A 17,467-nucleotide genomic window follows, 5' to 3' on the forward strand; every position below is an offset into this window, starting at 1 on the left:
TTTTTGAAAATCAAAATTAAAACCAAAAAAGGTCATGAGAAACAATATATCAAAAATTTATATAACGATCCAAAGAGGTCTGCATTCTGTCATGTTGCTGAACTAATATTACTATTATTCATTTGACTCTAGGTGAAAAAAATAGGTAAGGAATCTTGCTGTTTTCTTCTTTGTTGTAAAGATAAAAACAGATCTAAACTTAATATCTCCAGCTCATGGCATCATTAGTTTAGTAATATTTTAGTCAAAATTAGTGAATAGTAACCATTATTTCCTATCATCTACACTTAGGATATGTCACTTAATTTCAATGTCATTATCTTAACTATGAATCTTCCTAAAGTACTACACTACTTGGAAAACTAAAGGGAAGTTTAAGAAGTAATCCATCATTTCAATTTGCTACATTTGTGGCATATTTCCATCATTCAGGGCTATTTTACTTGCTTCTGAGTTTATTATATAAATATAAGTATACTCTCAGCTACATAAGACATTTTCTTTTAGTATTTTGAGATGGGGGAATTTTATAGAATATGAAAAAAAAGGAAAAGATCATCTATATTTTCTTTTATATTTTCCTTATACATAACACAGGAATAATTTATTTATTGAATAATTGATTTCATTCTATATAGAGCTATCACTGCATTTCTTTACTTTCCTATGTAGCAAAACTCCTTAAAAGAGTGGTCTACACTTGATATTGTTTCAAACTACTTCTTCACATTTTTTCTCTTCTTAAACTTTTTATCATAAAATAACTTCAGTTTATCAAAAATCTGCAAGAATACTCATATACTTTCTCCATATGCACCATTTGTTATATTTTGCAATCTTTGCCTTACTGCATACATTTTTTCTTAACACTTTATTGTACATATGCTACTTTATCACTAAATATTTCAGCATGTATTTTCTAAGAATGAAGGCATTCTTTTGTAACCACACTTCAATTATCAGACATTCAAATAATGTGTTTGGGGTATTTCTGGACAATCACTGTGATGTCAACATTCAAGTTTTGAAAGGCACATGTGAAACGAGTATTAAAATAGTTATAAGTACTGTCTCATGCATAAATCCATATCCAAAATTGTGCTAATAATGTCATTTATGACCTTTTTTCTGATACAGCATCCCGTTAAGGGTCATGCATTGCATTTAGTGCACTGTCTCTGGTATTCATTATTATGAAACAATACCTAAAGCTGTCTTTGTCTTTCATGATATTGACATTTTTTAAGAGAGCACAGGCTGATTGTTTCGTGGAGTGTCCTTCAACAATTTTTTCTTATGTTTCCTGTTTATTACAATCAGATGTGCATTTGGGGCAGGAACACAATATGTGTGAGGTTGTATCCTCAGTGCATTACATTAGGAAGGGCATGATGTCAGTTTCTGGTGGCATTAACTTGGATTACTTGCTTTTTAAACTTTCGCTTAATAATTTTAGTATCCATTAATGATTCTTGCCTGAATCAGTCATTACCATATTGGCTGCAAAATGGTAATTTTCCAGCTCTATTATTTCTTCTACATTTATCAGTTGGCACATTCTACAAGGAAGAGATTTCACTTTTTCTTATTTATTTACTTACTTACCTTATCACCTGTATGAACTCATTCTTACTTCAGCCAATGGTTTATAATCCATTCTTTCGTTATTCATTTTGAGACTCAAATTTCCCATATTTTCTGAGAGATCCCTTGATGTTGTCACTTCTGTCATTTTTAAATGATTCCATCATTTTTTGAGCTCCTCCTTATTTTCTAGTATAACAAGATGCTACAGTTCATCTGATACATTTTCCATCCCTGCCCTAGAATTGGCCATTTCACCAAGATAAATCTGGTTCCTATTAGCAAAAAGTTATATTTAAAAACCAGAATCTGGGTGCTAGATGTGGTCGTTGCTACTTCTAGGCACTTCTAGAGTGTTGCTGCTTCTAGGCACACAATAAAATGTGCTCAAGTACTGTGTATAGTTCATGGCCAACTCTCAGTCTTCATGGTACCTGACCCATTAGCAGCACTTAATTTTAATGACCACATCTTCCTCCCAGCAATACGATCTTCATGAAGCTTCTAGGAAATGATGCTCTCTTGGCTTTCCTCTGCCCTCACGGGATAATCCTTCCCAGTCCTCTTTAATTTTTCCTACTTTTCTCTAAATCCATCTAAAGTCAAGGTAGGGTCTAGAACTCAGACTTTGATCCTTTTCTCATCTGTATCTATACTTACTCCCTAGGTAATCTCATCTGACAACTTTCAAGTTTTTATCTCAAGCCCAGTCTTCTCTCTCAAGCTCTGGATTTTATATCCATTTATTTCTACTTAGCATCTTCACCTGAATCTCTGATAGATGTCTAAATACATGTGTAAAATTGAACCACTCCAGACCTGGTCCACCTATAGCCTGCCCTTGAATTATGCCTTTGCAAGCATAGTGCAGCCTAAATAACAACCTGATTTTGGTCACTCACTGCCATCAGAGAACACCCATTGTTTCCTCTGCCTCTGCCATCTGTTGTAATTTTTGAGTTCCACAGAGGAAAGGGGGAGATGGGAGAAGGCAGGACAGAAGCCAAAATTACTTTACATATGAGCCGCACATTTCCTACTAGACTGTTAAATTGACTCTACATTCAAAATTGGCGCAGACGTCACTAATGTGGCCTTAGAGTGATTCATATAATTTCAGCTGAGATAAGAAATATCTTGACAGACATTCAAATAATGTGTTTGGGGTATTTCTGGACAATCACTGTGATGTCAACACTCAAGTTTTGAAAGGCACATGTGAAATGAGTATTAAAATATCTCTACTGGTAAGATTAGATTTTTATGGCAACCAGTAAGAGAGAATACACCATTAGAAAGTAAACACTCTCTGCTTCTTGTCAGGGGCATCCAGGTCACTTTTTGTGCAAGATTATTGGTTCCTTTGCCAGTGATGTTCCTGGAATATTAGAAACCATATCCTCACGTGTAAACTGGTGTATTTACAACCCTTCTAATTCAGGTGGAAAAATTCATCATACAAGTGAGAGTGTGGGATGAGAACTTGGCCTAACTGTTTGAGTCTCAATTCTGCTATGGTAGAAAAAGAATAACTGCTCATTTCAAATGCAGGCAGAAGTGTGTGAATTTCACTTAGCATACCAGCATCATTAACAAGAAAATGAAATTCTTAATTCATATATTTCATGGCCTTCCAAACTTACATTCTGAAACACACCTTGACATTTTAGTAAATGTAATATATAAGAAATATTAGTTAGGCCGGGTGCAGTGGCTCTCTCCTATAATCCTAGCACTTTGGGAGGCCAAGATGGGCACATAGCTTGAGCTCAGGAGTTCAAGACGAGCCTGGGCAACACGGCAAAAACTTGTCTGTACAAAAAATATAAATATTAGCTAGGCATGGTGGCACATGCCTGTAGTCCCATCTACTCAGGAGGCTGAGGTGGGAGGATCGCTTGAGCCCAGGAGGCAGAGGTTGAAGTGAGCCAAGATTGTGCCACTGCACTCCAGACTGGATGACAGTGTGAGACCCTGTCTCCAAAAATAAATAAGTAAAAAATTAAAAAAAAAAAACAAATATCAGGTATGTTCATGAAACATTTCAAATGTAGAGTTCAATAGACCATATTTTTAAAAGTATGGAAAGTATCTTTTAAATTTCTCTTCTTTTAATACATTATAGTTTTACAGAGTGGAGAAAATTGGCTCTCTTTTAAATATATAAATTTCTTGACTTGATGACTTTCCACAGATACAACATACTCAGGGGAGATTGGCACCAAGAAAAAGGTGAAAAGACTATTAAGCTTTCAAAGATACTTCCATGCATCAAGGCTGCTTCGTGGAATTATACCACAAGCCCCTCTGCACCTGCTGGATGAAGACTACCTTGGACAAGCAAGGGTAAGCTGACTGCCCCTGTCTCCTCACAGCAGGCCAGTGGCCAAGAGCATGTGCCTCAGCTGATAGCACCGGTGTTGGAGTCCCACTCTGCCTCTGAGGAGCTCTGTGACCCTGAGCTCATTATTCCATACATCTAGACTTGTTCCTCTAATAGAAAATGAAATGAACACAAACATCCCCCTTATGAAGTGCACGAAGTAAACCCTGTTTATATGCTTAATATACCCATGCCTAACACATACTAGCCATTTTCATTTTTATAAAGGTACAAAACATATTTGCACAATACTAAGTAAAGCAAAATTTTGGACTGGCAGATTACTAATGAGGGAATAACTAAATTTCTTAACTTATTAAATTAGCTCATTGTAATAGCTACACTAAAAATAATCCAATCATTATCAACTCTTAATTCTACTTCAGGCTGTTGATGCACTGCATTTTCCTTTTTATAATTTTTAATTCATTTGAATAAATTTTAATAACTCTACAATTACTTTTGTAATACATTGATCTGACTGAGGGTGGAAATTAATGTGTGACTATCTGAAAAAAGTGTTCAGGTTATGTCTACCCCAAACTGCCAAAGGAATTTAAATTTCAGCAATAAATGCCCCAGTTTAAACAGAAGTCGAAGATAGATTTTATAGCTTGCATGCTAAGTGATATTATACTATTTATGTACTATTATGAAATATATACCACTGGCAAAGCACAGTGCTTCATGCCTGTAAATCCCAGTACTTTGAGAGGCCAAGGCAGGAGGACCACTTAAGCTCAGAAGGTTGAGGCTGCTGTGAGGTATGATGATGCTACTGTACTCCAGCCTGGGGTACAGAGTGAGACCAGGTCTCAAAAAGAAAGAAGGAAAGAAAAGAAAGAAGGAAAGTAAGAAGAGAAAGGAGGAAAGGAAAGAAAAGAAAGGAGGAAAGGAAAGGAAAGGAAAGGAAAGGAAAGGAAAGGAAAGGAAAGGAAAGGAAAGGAAAGGAAAGGAAAGGAAAGGAAAGGAAAGGAAAGGAAATAAGGAAAGGAAAGGAAGAGAGGGAGGGAGGGAGGGGAGGAAGGGAGGGAAGGAAAGAAGGGAGGGAAGGAAGGGAGGGAATGAAGGAAGGAAGGAAGGAAGGAAGGAAGGAAGGAAGGAAGGAAGGAAGGAAGGAAGGAAGGAAGGAAGGAAGGAAGGAAGGAAGGAAGGAAGGAAAGAAGGAAGGAAGGCAGGCAGGCAGGCAGGCAGGCAACTAATATATGCCATTAGAACGTGAACAGCAAGTAATGTCAAAAGAGCTAATTCCCAATATTAGGTCTCCAAAAAGATTTAAAAAATCATTCCTAACAACTTAAGGTCTGAGATTGGGAAATTTTTGAATGTTTGCTTGCTTGTTTGTTTGTTGAGAGGAGAACAAGCCCAAGCTTCCCCAGCCCTGGAATGTCACTGACAGAGCACTCTTGGCGGTGTCTCTCCTCTAAGCAGCCACCTCTCAAGAAAGGTGGTGTGAGATGTGGAAAGGACAGAGGGCTGGAAGTCCAGCTATCAGAGGCCAAGTCCTGGGGCTGTCTTTAATATTGCGTGAGTTAGGTAAAAGTCTCACACAATCTAAACCTCAAAAATAACCTAATATCCCTTCATTTTTCTGATGTGTTGTGAGGGTCTTTTTGTGTCACACTGAGGCATTTGGATTTTATTGTAGGACACAGGGAAACCACTCATTTGCACTAGATGGTAGTATGCTAGGATTTTCAACTTTTTAATTGTTCAATCCACTGTATCCCAAAGTAAATGTTTGAGTCTCCAGTGTGATTCATTTGTGTGCTGTTTTTTGTTTGCCTTTTCAGCACATGCTCTCCAAAGTGGGAATGTGGGATTTTGACATTTTCTTGTTTGATCGCTTGACAAATGGTAAGTTACCCAAAAGAATTCTCACTAAAATATATACCATAAAGTGGGATTAATTTCATGAAAAACAAAATTTATTTTTAAACACTGCTATTCCTTTTTCCTTCTTTCCCCATTTTCATAAATCTACAGCTACTAAAGAAGGACCAGAGTAAGGGAAAATCAACTCAGATGAAGAATAAGGACTGAATTTGAACTTAGAATCTTAAGACAGTTTCCTTGTGACCTTGATCGTCCCAGAGGAATTTAGAAACCACAGATTAGATTCTTTTCTTGCAGAATATTTTGGCCACATCCAAAAGTAGGGAGTTCATTGTTAGTTGATGAAAACTAGAAACAAAAGCACATCTGATCAGCCCTGACTTTTACAGGGCAGGGTGCTTATGCAGTTTTATTCAGTGAGCTAAGTCTGTGCTGTTGCGGGTATTGCTCAAATATGTTTGACACCACCAGAAGAAAACAATTGCTGAGGAAAGAATATAAAAGCTTAGACTGCAGCCAAAGGGAAAAGTAAACATCTTCATTGGTGTCACTTCTTAAATTTTTGTGCCTATAAAGACCTTCCTTAAGAAAATAATAAAAAAACCTATTATATTTTTATCTGGCCATTAAACAAAGCTGATGAGATTTGAGAGCCAATGAAAGACATCACATTTAATGCTGATGTTGATAGATCTCCTTTAAGTCATTATATATGGTTTTCTCATCATTCTATTACTTTGCAAACAATATGCAGTTGAGAGAAATATAGCCTAAGACCATGAAATGGACCTTTACACTGTGGAAAGCAAACTAGGTCATGGAGAGATGAATCCCATAATTTTGCATGTCATTTTGTTCAAATCAACTGAGAAACGGGTACTGGTAAACTAAGTTACCTGTTGAACAAAAGAACTTGTTCAATGGTATTTGTTTAAAAGAGAATATAATCATGACTCTCATAGACATATGAAATGACCACATGTCAGAGATTTTCTTTAACTCAACTAATTAGAGATCCAGTAAGATGCTACAACTAGTTCAAAGGAGAAGTCAAAGAGCCTCACAAGTATATGAAGTATATACCAGACATATCTAAGAAATGCTGAAATTGATTTATAAGTAGCTACAAAATCGAGAAGGGGAAATAAATTGTATTTCCACCTAACTGATTTCATTTCCTGTATGTTTTCTTCCAGTAGTTTCATAGTTTCAGGTCTCATGTATAAGTCTTAAATTCATAGAGTGTTGATTTTTGTATATGGTGAGAGATGAGGGTCTAATTTCATTCTTCTGCGTGTGGATATCCCACTTTCCCAGCACCATTTATTGAAGAGACTGTCCTTTCCCCAATGTGTTTTTGGTGCCTTTGTCAAACATTAATTGGCTGCAGAAGCATGAATTTATTTCTGGGTTCTCTATTCTGTTCCATTGGTCTCATTGTCTGTGCTTTTAAAATTCAAAATCATTATTCCTAAATAAACAATATTTCTTCAATGCTTACAAGTCATTACAGCTGCAATTTTGCATCTCTTCTGACTTGAATTCTAAAATAGCTCATACTCAGATCTCCTCTTGAGTGATTTTCCATAGGAAGAAGAATAGGCTATGACTATTAAGCAATATGGTGGTTTAGATACACCTGTAAATGGAATAGTCAGTTGGAAGTGACTTAAGGAACATTTCAAGTGGCCATAAGCTGTGTCTTTAAAAAAATACACATATACACATGTGTGCGTGTGTGTGTGTATGTGTATGTATCCCTGACACCTCAGTAGTCAGATTCTTTCTAACTCTTAATGTCTTCATTGTCTTTGGTGAAGGGAGAAGGTCTGAGCTAATTGTACTTGTACAATAAGAGAAAACCTCGGATCAGATCATAGTAATAATATGCTCTATACTTGAATAATTTCACTTCTAAAGGGGAAAAAGTATTCTATCAAAGAAACTTTATTACAGAGACTTTGGATCTTATTGTCAATCTTGATATTTTAGTGATGATCAAAATGAGTTAAAGGAAGTGTCTGTTTTCCTGCAGGAAACAGCCTGGTAACACTGCTGTGCCACCTCTTCAATACCCATGGACTCATTCACCATTTCAAGTTAGATATGGTGACCTTACACCGATTTTTAGGTAAGTCCTTTTTTTCACATTTCTAGCCCCATTCTCTTGAATAATGGCAATGCATAATACTCTTTAATATAAAGTGGTAAGAACCATAGGATGATAGATGAAGACCTCCAATTAATCTTAAATGATCTCATCTTACTTTTAAAATATGGCTTGTTCATCCTAAATCATTTAAAAATTGTTTACTTGATTATAGTTGATCCCGAACAACTTGGGGGTTAGGGGTGCTGACCCCCTGTGTAGTCAAAAATCTGTGTATAGCTTTTGACTCTCAAAAACCTAACTACTAATAGCTTACTACTGTTGACTGGAAGCCTTACCAATAACAAACAGTTAATTAACACATACTTTGTATGTTCTTTGTATTATGTACTGTATTCTTATAATAAAGTAAGATAGAGAAAAGAAAATGTTCTTTTAAAAATTACAGGGAATCTCAGCACTTTGGGAGGTGGGTGTATCACAATGTCAGCAGTTCGAGACCAGCCTGGCCAGCACAGTGAAACCCTGTCTCTACTAAAAATACAAAAAAAAAATTAGCCAGGCTTGGTGGCAGGCACCTGTAATCCTAGCTACTCAGGAGGCTGAGGCAGGGGGAATCGCTTGAACCCAGGAGGTGGAGGTTGCAGTGAGCCAAGATCGCGCCACTGCACTCCAGCCTGGGCCACAGTGCAAGACTCTGTCTTAAAAGATAGATAGATGATAGATAGATAGATAGATAGATAGATAGATAGATAGATAGATAGATAGATAGATAGATAAATAAATAAATAAATTACAGGGAAGAGAAAATGCATTTCCTACTCATCAAGTGGATGTGGATCATCATAAAGCTCTTCATCCTTGTCACCTTCACACTGAGTAGGCTGAGGAAGAAGAGGAAGAGGAAGGGTTGGTCTTGCTGTCTCAGGGTGGCTGAGGCAGAAAGAACCTGACTACAAGTGGACTCACGTGGTTTAAACCCATGTTCTCAAGAATCAAGTGTAGTTACATTTATAATAAATTACATATAAAGAACACCATCAGGAACATATCGTTTTCAAAGAAGGTACTGGTCTGCTGACATATTAACAAACCTCCAGCAGCATGTGCCTTAAATAATTCTAATCAGGACATGAGTTGTTGAAAATTTTCAATAGGCTTTTAAAAAAATAATAACTACCATTTATGTAGTGCCCACTATGAGCAGAGCACTTTTGGCAAGTTATTTCTAACCACTTAAACAAATCTGCAAGTAAGATGTTATTATTACCATTTGTCCCATAGTTTAGGAGAGGTACAAAAAGGCTTCATTACTTGCCCAAGGCCAACAGCTAGTAAGTGGCAGAATATGAGCCCAAGCCTAGCTCTGTCGACTTGGGAGTCCACCATCTTTCCACTCAACTCCATCATTACTCTGTATCAAAAGGCAGCCTCAGTTCTTATTTAAATTTGTGCATATTCTTATTTATCTGCCGGTGAATTTTTCAGGGCACATTTCTAATCACCAGATGACTTTCCTCTGCCATTTAGCATGTTTCTGGCTTCTTTTTGACTTGCCACGTGGCTGTACTTTGATTTTGGAAGCTGACTTAATGCCATCAGAAGAAAATAACAGGTGTGACAATAATAATGGGAACCACAACCGGGTTTCTGTGGTGCTTACATCTGCTGGAAGCTCTTCCAAGGACTTGCATATATTAATAAACACATTTAATCCTTACTCCACTTTGAGCTCAGAGCTATTGCTATCCCCATTTTACAGAGGAGGAAACTGAGGGAACTAGCAGTTAAGTAACTTGCCCAATACAGACATTAAAATGATAGAGGGTTTAAATATAATTGTAAAATATACCTGCTGAATAAAAGGTATGTGCAACACAACCGAAGTATTTGAAACTAGTCACAACATGGCTAATTTCCAGAAATCCAAATAACCTCAAGCTGATTGTATTTTAATTGATTGAGCAAAGTAATGGCCATGCATAGGGCCAAATAATTTTGATTTGTCCAAAAAGGGAGATACAGATATAGATACTTTGGACAGGTGTGTCTACCCAGAAAATATGTAAAGAATACAAAGACTTGACAACAGAATTAACACTGTAATCCAGAGCCAGATTCATAGCAATGGGCTGAGAGTATCTGGCCACACTTGCAAATCAGGACAGTCTATACACACTGAATATATTGCATCCTAAGCATTGCCTTGATTATGCGCTGAAGCAGGTTAGCGTCTTCCATAAATAGCAAACCAAAATTGCCTTGCCTGTGTCTCTACTTGGTTCCAAGAGTGCTCTAAGCCTTGCATAGGCTGCAGGAGCATGAAAGATGATACTCTAACTTGAATAAGGTAGAAATAAATCCAAGGAGTCCACAGTTGGATCAAGGCAGTACTCTGAATCTCTGCCCTAAGAGGCCCGGATTTGCTTTCATTGGTATTTGTTATTCAAGTGTTAAACCAGTCTTTGGATATCAGTATTCTGATGCTACTTGGGCTCCTTGAAGGAAACCTCATTTGTGGCATATTATTTATAAACAGCAGAAACTCAATTAAACTATAGTGTGAGATAAAGTTGTCCTTTTCCTACATATTTATTTTTCCTATGAATGACAGCCTTTATGAATGTCAGAAAGGGGAGATTTATGAAGGAGGTGAGAAATCCCAAGGCTTCACAAATCCTTTTGGCCTTTCTCCCCTCTGCTGTCCATCTCTGCTCTCTGCTAAAAACAGCCTAGCAGAACTGCCAAGCTTGCAAACCACGTTTATTTTTAAAGCATCTTTATGCTGCACATTTTGGAGGCACTGATATTTTTAAGCAAAAAGCACCCACAGTAAGTCTAAGCTAGTATACCACTCCTATTTGGGTTTTAGTTGATTGAGTTATCTGTTTACCTCCCAGTCATGGTTCAAGAAGATTACCACAGCCAAAACCCGTATCACAATGCTGTTCACGCAGCAGACGTCACCCAGGCCATGCACTGCTACCTGAAAGAGCCAAAGGTAAGACAAGACCCAGCTGCCTCCTCAGCCACCTGGAAATGCCAAGGAAACTACCTGCTAGGCCCAAGTTACCCAACATATCTGAGTAACTATGTTATGTGTCATTAACAATGTGAACACAAATTATTGATATTAAGGTTCCAGTATCAGCTCTGAAAATCTTACAGTGTTCACGAAAAAGGATGGGACTCATCTGAGGTTTTCTTTCATATTTTGTATATTTTTGAGGCTGCATTTGGACAAAAAAAAAAAAAAAAAAAAACTTCCTCTCTATGGCAATCTACCTCTTAGACATCTTCAACAGTCCATAGAACTAGCTCCGTGCCTTAGATCTTTGCCACAAACAGCACCAGCATTGAACTTTGCTGGGAAAAGTCTCCTACCGCATAAGTTTTGATCAACAAATGGAATCAAAGCTCCTCAAGTCTGATGTTCTATTTCCTACTGAGCCAACTGGATATCCTGATTCAGGGCCCAAGAAAACTTGTGAATGTCAAAGACCTCTTAGCAAGCATGTTCTGATGCAGTAAACCAATCCAAAGTTAAAAATTAAAAACATCGTAATAATGCTCAATACTCAACATTCAGGCAGTCCTTAGCTGTATAAAGTCTGTTGGTACAAGGTACAGGATGAGTTTTCTTAAGGTTTCTGGAAAATTATATTCTAAGACTGTTGAGTTCAATCTGTTTTTAACATCCCCCTACATACGCGGATGCTTTGACAGCAACCACTAAATATTCAGATGTCAAACAGGCACTCTCAGGGCAAAGCTGGGTGGGTGCCTCATCCCTGCAACATATCCCAAGGACATTAATGGCTCTGTTTTTTAATTTCCAAGTAGTCTAAACATTGTACTATGTCATACAGTTGTATTTTTAAAGTTAGTATTGGATTCCCATGTCTCTGCTTATTTTCCTAGCTAACCAGAAAATCACAGATTCTCATACATTCTCCCACTATTTATTACACATTGAAAAAAATGCAGATCTTGCAAGTCGGCCCACTTCTTTCAAAGTGGCAAAGATATATTAGACAGTTGAAATACACAAATGATTTTTTAGTAGGTCCATCATGTGACTTCAACTTTTTTCTTCATTTACACATTTCTCTAGGAGCAAAGCTGATTTGAGGCCCTGTCTTCTCCCTATCCACCCAACAGCACTGTTGCCAACAAGCAATGCCATCACAACAACAAAACAAAACAGAGTGGAATAGGAAAAAGGGGATACCAGAATAATCTACACAATTTGAGTTTACCCAATATTTTCCACACAGTCCTTTCCTTTTTGCCTGCGATTTCATGTGACTAACACCTCATTTAATGCTTCAAAGGGTAAAGGTCTGGCTGATAGGCTTAAACAATGCCATGATGATTCATTGTGTTTGATTTGGCCAAAATGATTATGAGCCTATTTGTGAAAATACACCAATCAATCTCCCAATTTGTTTTTTTAACAGCTCGCCAGCTTCCTCACGCCTCTGGACATCATGCTTGGACTGCTGGCTGCAGCAGCACACGATGTGGACCACCCAGGGGTGAACCAGCCATTTTTGATAAAAACTAACCACCATCTTGCCAACCTATATCAGGTAAGGGAGCCCAACCTGGAGCCAGACACAGTGTGGTCAATCGCCTTAGGCCCGGTGCTCAAGCCTGAATCTTGCCCATGGAGAAAGCCTTGTTTTAGGGTCCTAGAAGTTCAAAGATGAATGAAACACAATCTCTGCCCTCAAAAATTTGTTCAGACTCAGATGCTCAAAATGAGCAAAATCCAAGCAAACTTAATCCCAGTTTGAAAGAGGTTTGAGGAATTAGCTCATGTCGATACAATTGTTTTTTAAAATCTCTAAAGAGTAAATACTTGTGCTGTTCTTTGTATCCAAAGATCTTACTAGAATAAAGTGAGCTACTGTTTTTCTTTTCCCATCAGTAAATATATTCTCTAATTCTCTGGCCTTGTCCGTGTAAGGAAAGAGAAGAGAGAAGGATCCATGGATGTGTGTGTGTGTGTGTGTGTGTGTGTGTGTGTGTGTGTGTGTGTGTGTTTTCAGAAACAGGGTCTTGCTTTCTCACCCAGGCTGGAGTACAGTAGTGCAATCATAGCTCACTGCAGCCTGGAGTTCCTGAGCTCAAACAATCCCTCCACCTCAGCCTCCCTAGTAGCTCAGACTACAGGCATGTGCCGCCACACCTGACTAATTCTGTTTTTTGTAGGGACAAGGTCTCACTATGTTGCCCAGGCTAGTCTCGAACTCCTGGCCTCAAGTGATCATCCCACCTCAGCCTACCAAAACACTAGGATTACCGGCATGAGCCACCTGGCACTACAGGCATGAGCTACCATGCCCGACCCAGAAGGATCTCTTTGATTATGACTAGGGTGAAATTGGGGTATAGGTCTAGGGACCACATTCAGGATACTACCTATATCAGTCACCTGTTCAACTGGTCTTATGATCTCTTGGAGGCTGTAGATCCATGTCTTTTAAGATTTAGGGACAAAGTTAAAGGCAAAGCAACATCACATAGCACCATACAGATATCTTCAGTGTCCTATAGCTGGCTAGAAAAAAAGCTGAAACTTTTCTTAGCCAAATTGGTACTTGTAAATACTAAAAGTAAAAATTGTTTAAAAAGACTTGAAAATAATAGGAAATTTCAATTTTGTCAAAAAATTATGATCTCTTTATTTTTGGCTATATACCATCACTATTAACTATATTAAGGAACATCAAAAAGATGAAAAAATTCTTTTAAAAAGTTCAGTTCAACAAACTATTTAACTAACCTTTATTCAACACTTACTATGACCCAAACACTGTGCCAAATGCCTTTGATGTAGTATATTATTAATCTTTATAATAGCCCAGTGAGATGGGTACTATTATCATACCTATTTTCCACAGAAAGGAAAATTGATACTTGGGAAACGTAAGTGTTTTTCCTGAAAACAGATAATTAATAGAACTGGAATTAGAACTCAACTTTTTGTTTCCAGAGCCAAAGTGCCTAAGAACTATGCATACTGCCTCTGAAATTCATATTGATCACCTACCACATACAAGAAACTAACAGCTCTCCTACAATGCTCCTATTGTAGTGAGGCAGACAAGAGGGTTCTAGAAAACTGATCGAGGCCAGGCACAGCAGCTCACACCTGTAATCCCAGCATTTTGGGAGGCTGAGGCAGGCGGATCACTTGAGGTCAGTAGTTGGACAGCCTGGCCAACATGGTGAAACCCCGTCTCTACTAAAAATACAAAAATTAGCTGGGCGTCGTGGCACATGCTTGTAATCCCAGCTACTTGGGAGGCTGAGACAGGAGAATCACTTGAACCCTGGAGGCAGAGGTTGAAGTGAGCCAAGATGGCGCCACTGTACTCCAGCTTGGGCAACAGAGGGATACTCTGTCTCAAAGAAAAAGAAAAGAAAAGTGCTCTAAAGTGTGAGAGGCTTGGTAGATACTTTAAAGTATTTAGCTACAAACAAATGTGATGGGAAGAGGGGGGAAAGAGAAACTGATTCTGCAGATAGTTTCAGCGGGAAAAAAAAAGAACATAGAAAAAGAATGCTATAAACTGGGCCCTAAAGTGTGAGTAACATTTTTAATAGCTGAGATGAAAAGAGGGCATTAGAGTCAGGATGAGCTGATGTACTTTTGGGATTAAATTCCACAACTCCAGAATAACTGAAAATGGAATGTCCAGTGGCCTTTAGCCAAGTATGGTCCTGCCATCTACAGCCCTGTCTCTGATCAGTGTCTTGTGCATATCATGATTCAGTGCATATGCTCTCTTTTGTAGTAACTTCAGATTAGTTGTACAGGACATGACCTGGATCAAGAAATTTTTACTCTGCATTAAGTTATAGATGAGGAACTGGCAGAAATCTTAAGTTTTCAATATCAAAGGAAAAAATCACGTTACATAATATATAAGCTGAGCAAACCCATTAAAAACACATGGTATTTAAAAATCTTCGGAAATGTAGCCTTTTAGCCTCTCAAGGGCCTGTTTGCTGAGACACAAATGGGCTTTCAGGGAGCTATTTGCAAATTTTCATAGGATGTTTGCATGCACATTTTTCTAGGGAGAGGGTCTATAACTTACTCTTATCAAATTTTAAAATAAGTTGCAGATTCTGACAATGTTAAGAACCATGGTAATGAATGAAAAAATATATATATGTACATATATACACAAAAATTATGCATCCACACATGCACATTTGGTCAACAAGAATACCATAGACAGGATGTGCCAGGAATTATGTGGCTTGGGGAACACACTGTGCATGACTTTGCTACAATCCAGACTTACTATAAATGAGATAAAATGGAAGAGGGCTTCCTCTCCCTCCTTCTGTTGGCTATGCTCTTTTAGTTCTAATAAATAAGAGGATCATTGCATAACATCCAGCCTGTTATTCTGCCCTGAGATAAAGAGAGAGCAGGGCAGCTGGAGTGAAGGCCAGGTCAGAGGGCTCCCTCCCATGGTCTGTTCTCTGGGCCAGACTCACTCCCTGAACTGCCAACCAAATTCAACATGAAGGCACTGAAGGCACTTCTACTTGGCACCTCTCTCATCAGACTGGAAGCAGTCCAGGTGTCCAGGGTGGACTGGGAGGAAAAACAGCATGTGAGAAACAGAACCAAGAATTTACTTTCTGTTCCTTCACCCTCCAACCCCACACACACAAATTTAATGGTGGGCTTAGCAATTGTGCAAAGTAAGCATTAAGTTACGTACAACATTGGTGATTATAAATCGTAAAGGAACAACTTTCAGTTCAATTTTAAATTTAACTCCTTTCAATAGAGTCCAACAACACGGACTCTAACATTTACTCATGACATAGCGTCCTTAAAATAATGACTTTTAAAAATTGCCCCATAAACATTCTATTTATTACATTCTATAATCTCTTGCAGAAGTTTATAATCAGTTTTCTTAGTCATTTATCACAAGCACTTAGAGGGGGATCAGCATTTTGAACCACTTTTTATTCTTTTTTTTTTTTTTTTTTTGGAGACAGAGTCTCGCTGTCACCCAGGCTGGAGTGCAGTGGCGCGATCTCGGCTCACTGCAGGCTCCGCCCCCCGGGGTTCACGCCATTCTCCTGCCTCAGCCTCCCGCGTAGCTGGGACCACAGGCGCCCGCCATCTCGCCCGGCTAATTTTTTGTATTTTTAGTAGAGACAGGGTTTCACTGTGTTAGCCAGGATGGTCTCGATCTCCTGACCTCGTGATCCGCCCACCTCGGCCTCCCAAAGTGCTGGGATTACAGGCGTGAGCCACCGCACCCGGCCCACTTTTTATTCTTAATGAGTCTGAATCACAAACATGAAGTTGACCCATCCAGGAGGAATATTCCTTCCACGTGGTCCCATGATCCCCCTCCTCAAACAAACATCTGCAAAGACTAACATAAGCTCACAATTTCTACAGTATGAAAGGTGTTTTTGGAAAGTAGTGCTAAAATTATAAAAGGAGCCTCAAATTTGACTTTCTGTTCCATAAAGTTTCTGCCGTCCCCAATCTGAACCCCAGCCTTCCCTGCAGACAGCAATTGGCATCCCTGCTCCCTGCTCTCAGCTATCTTGGGCAGATGCAGAACAAACAAGAGAACATCTTCAAACAGGCAGTAAACAAGGCAGTGCTATCGTTTCTTCAAGGGCCAAGGTCTTGTTTAGGACTCAAGGAGCTTCTATTCCACTGAGACCTCCTAGGCTGGGGCTCTCATAGTGTTACCAAGGAGACCATTGGCTTGTTAGGGAAGAACTCAGCAGCCTCCATTATCTCCTAAAGTCTTGCACCTTGTTTCATGAGCAATTAAAAATGAAAACACAGACAATGTTCCTGTTGTTTTTCTTTCTGTATCCTTTGGATTTAAAATGTTCAATTAACTTTGGTTCCTGTTGTACCCCAGATTCAGTTTATCATCATCATTTGAAGTATTTTAATCAAAGAAAGTATCCAATAAATAGAGGGAAAAACAGTTTAAATCTGCCTTGTATGATAGCAACTCTGCTCTGCCAGATTCTATTTGCCAAATACCCTCTTGACTTAATTTGAAAACCTGTGTTGGTGGTGTATTAAAGACCAGGTGCGCTATTAGCAAACAAAGGGATTGTTTTGTTTTTACGGTGAAAAATACTTGATAATTCAGGCACAAAGGGAAATGAAGGTTTTGCCTTAGAAGTTCGAAGGGTTTTGTTTTTTTCAAATTAAAGTTCTAATAGTTTTTGTTGTCACAAAGGTAGATGCTTACTCCTTCAACTTTAAGATGAAGATTACTCTTAAAACTGCAAGTAGGAAGAGTTGGAGCCACTAGAACACATTGTCATCAGGATAATGTGAAATTACTGAACCGATACTTCTTAAAGACAGACAGACATGGTACCTGACGTGGTATTCTAGAACCGGTGAGGGTTTCAAAGGATATTAAATGGTATCCTCTCACCACGTGTTTAGATCTCCATGACCATTTCTGATGCTTTTCTTCTTTTTCTCTGTCTACCTTTGGTTGATACGAGTCATTGAGCCTCTGTGA

General features: G+C 38.4%; 1 protein-coding gene across 2 annotated transcripts in view; it reads left to right on the forward strand.

Annotated features, from left to right (window-relative positions):
* PDE7B (phosphodiesterase 7B) overlaps positions 1-17,467 on the forward strand; it is a 344,587-nt gene that overhangs the window by 293,078 nt on the left and 34,042 nt on the right. For both annotated transcript variants that reach the window (XM_032159684.2, XM_032159674.2), the window contains 5 exons: positions 3,779-3,930; positions 5,761-5,824; positions 7,839-7,934; positions 10,814-10,914; positions 12,374-12,505. In XM_032159684.2, coding sequence (XP_032015575.1) covers positions 3,779-3,930; positions 5,761-5,824; positions 7,839-7,934; positions 10,814-10,914; positions 12,374-12,505 — 545 coding nt within the window. The remainder of the gene's footprint in view (positions 1-3,778; positions 3,931-5,760; positions 5,825-7,838; positions 7,935-10,813; positions 10,915-12,373; positions 12,506-17,467) is intronic.

This window comes from Hylobates moloch, unplaced genomic scaffold (assembly GCF_009828535.3).
Source record: "Hylobates moloch isolate HMO894 unplaced genomic scaffold, HMol_V3 SCAFFOLD_2, whole genome shotgun sequence".
In the NCBI taxonomy this organism is placed as follows: Eukaryota; Metazoa; Chordata; class Mammalia; order Primates; family Hylobatidae; genus Hylobates; species Hylobates moloch.